The sequence below is a fragment of the Macrobrachium nipponense genome, chromosome 35, assembly GCF_015104395.2.
Source record: "Macrobrachium nipponense isolate FS-2020 chromosome 35, ASM1510439v2, whole genome shotgun sequence".
NCBI lineage: Eukaryota > Metazoa > Arthropoda > Malacostraca > Decapoda > Palaemonidae > Macrobrachium > Macrobrachium nipponense.
Window position 1 is genome coordinate 23,118,530 of NC_061096.1, and position 3,116 is coordinate 23,121,645.

The 3,116-nt window shown below is 39.2% G+C and overlaps 1 protein-coding gene across 1 annotated transcript in view; it reads right to left on the minus strand.

Moving 5' to 3' along the window:
* Positions 1-2,896, minus strand: part of LOC135208484 (ankyrin repeat domain-containing protein 13C-like) — a gene marked incomplete in the record, with an annotated part of 63,173 nt that extends 60,277 nt beyond the window's left edge. The window contains 1 exon segment of the mRNA XM_064240715.1: positions 2,771-2,896. Coding sequence (XP_064096785.1) covers positions 2,771-2,882 — 112 coding nt within the window.
* Positions 2,897-3,116: the final 220 nt, after the last annotated feature.

Here is a 3,116-nt window from a genome sequence, read left to right on the forward strand (position 1 = left end):
GTTAATATTGATTTTTATGCTTGTTATTCATACTGTAATTAACTGTAGGAAATTCTCTCTCTCTCTCTCCTCTCTCATCTCTCTCTCTCTCTCTCTCTCTCGTCTCTCCCTTCGTCCCTCTCCCTCTCTCTCTCTCCTCCTCTTCTCCTCTCTTCTCTCTCTCGGAGTCCAGTCACTCGGCAAGAAGTCATCTTCACTCCCGCAATTGGAAGAAAAGTTTGTATCATCACTGGAGGATTCAGAACTAGAGCTCTCATCATCAAATAGGTTATCAATATCACACTCCTCATCTAGTATTTGATTGATCTCACCTGAAGAAATATGCCTCCTCTTTGGGACATTCATTGTGAAAGACGCCGAAATCCAATTTGTCTCGATAAACGCCCGAAGCTTATTGAAAGAAAAGCCCAACAGGGACAGGCAGTTTTTTTTTTTTTTTTTTCCTAGCATAAGCGGACCACCAGGAAAGAGTTGCCAGGCTGGAAATAAGTTTCCCATGTGCAGAGTGTTACCAATGATGTTCCTACACTTTCTATACGAGTAACGTATTATTACGGGGCTGACGGCTTGACAAGCAACATTAAAGTCTTGAACGTAATATCCCGTTGAAGGCGCTACCGAGTAGATCGCGGTAAACGTATTATTACGTGGGTGACGCTTAACAGCTTTATAAACTGTTTCCATGAATTCTAGTTGTCATAGTAATGCAATAATGATAAAATTGCTTTAATATTTATGTATATATACTTCCAATACATAGCCTAATTTCACCAATTTCAACGTTTTTGTGTGTAGTCTTATACCCAGTTTTTTTGGAGGTCAACACATACTGAATGGCAACAGAGAGAGAGAGAGAGAGAGAGAGAGAGGAGAGAGAAGGAGCGAGAGAGAAGGAAGGATGCGAGAGAGCGAGAAAGGAAGGCGGAGGAACGAAGAAGAAAAGGGATGGCGGTGGAGGGGTTGGGGAGATGGTAGGTGGAGCTTTATACGCGTGTTCGTATCCATTTCTGCATAATGGAGTTTTGTCTCTTGGTACAAGGACAAGTGGTCGTTATTCTTTACGATTGGTGATTCACGATACCCTTATAAATTACGGCACTGGGTGTAATGCACTATAGCAAAATCTCGTTCTGTTAAGAGTGTTCGTTACAGAAATAGGTATTGCCCAAAAACGTGCTTGCACTGTCTCTGAAACACCCATAGTAGACATGCGCTTAGTTGTCAATCAAGTTTTTATAACCAAGTATTTTTTTTTTACAAGCTAGCTATTGAATAAATTTGTATTTTTTCTCAGTCAAAACATATGCCCCATCAATGCTAACTTTCCTCTTTTAACGACTTTCTGGTCATTGCAAATTCGGCCCATAATTTCTTATTAGGTGCGAAAACAGAGGCCCATGGACCGAAAACGATTGCGTCACACTACGGCGATAATCCACAGTAAAAACATCTTCATAATATCCAAAAAGTAAATAATAAAGATATATATGCGCATTAACGATTATAACAATTACATGTATAGCTGATAACAATCTGCATGAATAACTGGTAAACTGTTCTGCAATGACAGTTGAGTAAAGCAATTATTTACAATAGGTACGAAAGTCAAGATGTCGTGACGGTCATAATACAGAACTTGAAAGAACGTTCTAATTCAGAAAAATAATTACTTAAATTTGAGTCAGAGTCGAGTTACTTTTTCAATCAAACGAATATTTTCCAAAGTTAATCGTCAATAAATTATGTTTAAAATATTGATGTTTTTACTACTTATTTAAAATTAGCCCAAGAGCCGCTTCTTCGTCATCTTCTACCCAAACAGCTGTTTTACGCCTGGCTTGTTGTTGTGAGAAAATCGTGTTTCGATTGTTGTGATAAAAAGTGCTCCAGCGTCTGTGGTACAAGTGGTGTGCGGATTTTATCACAGGAAAATGGAAAGTTTGTTGACACAAAGGCAAGGACTCCGTAAACATCGAGATGGCGTCAATCTTCGAAACATTTTTAGTTGTAAGTTAAAAATTTCTAAAGCGTTTTTGGTGAGATTTCCACTGCCGGGGTTGGGCGCCATTTTCAGTAACCTCTGTTTAAAAAATCTTAAATTTGGCCATAATTTTTCTAACTTTGGAGAAAAATAACTTACTAATTCGAAAGGAGAGTAGAGGAGTCTTTTAGCTCCGTTTCTCACCAACAACAAGTCGCGACTGATGCCCATCTCGGGTGTCAGGACGCGTTATAATGTAATTTTTCGGAGGGTGGCTTGCATTGATTGTAGGTGGCCTGCTTGGCCTGCTGTGATGTTCTACCCTACATACTTACTTCGAAAGGAGAGTAGAGGTCTTTAGCTCCGTTTCTCACCAACAACAAGTCGCGACTGATGCCCATCTCCGATGTCAGGACGCGTTATAATGTACTTTTTTTGGGATTGTCCATGCTGATCGTACATGGTCCACTCTGGACCCTACGGTTTTTTACCCTACTAGTATTCCGATGACAGATCAGCTGACACCGACCACCTCTTTAACTAGGCCTAGGTATGGATTAATAAGTTTGGAATAGGCCAAATAATCCTTGACCCAACACAATCCATCCAAATGTTAATCATTCAGTAACATAAGGTAGAAATAAAAGGTTGGCTGGTCCAAAGCCTTAGAGGTAAATGCGGCCTAAGTCTGCTCAACACTTCCTGACACTGTAGGAACGTTGGTCCACTTCACTGACAGTCCACCGTTCACTTTCAACGACAATTATACCTGACCACTACACATCTTACCATGTTTGTCTTTCTTAGCAACATCATACGTTCGTATTAGGGCCGAAACTCGGCGTATATCACCGTTAAATACACTTTCATGCAATTCGTATGAATTATTATCGTCGGCCATGTTTACATATTCACTCTCTTTAGTCAAGCGAGTATCTTTATAGTCAATCTTGCGGTTAGGATAAATGAGAAAAAATGTTGATTGTGATTGAGATTATATTATCGTACTATCTAAATTATTAAGATAAGTATGATATTAATTTGCTCATTTGTTTACGCAGGTAAGATGTGTGTACTATGGAAATATTTTGATTAATTGACAGATACGCGACAAAGAAAATGAGAGTGAAGATTA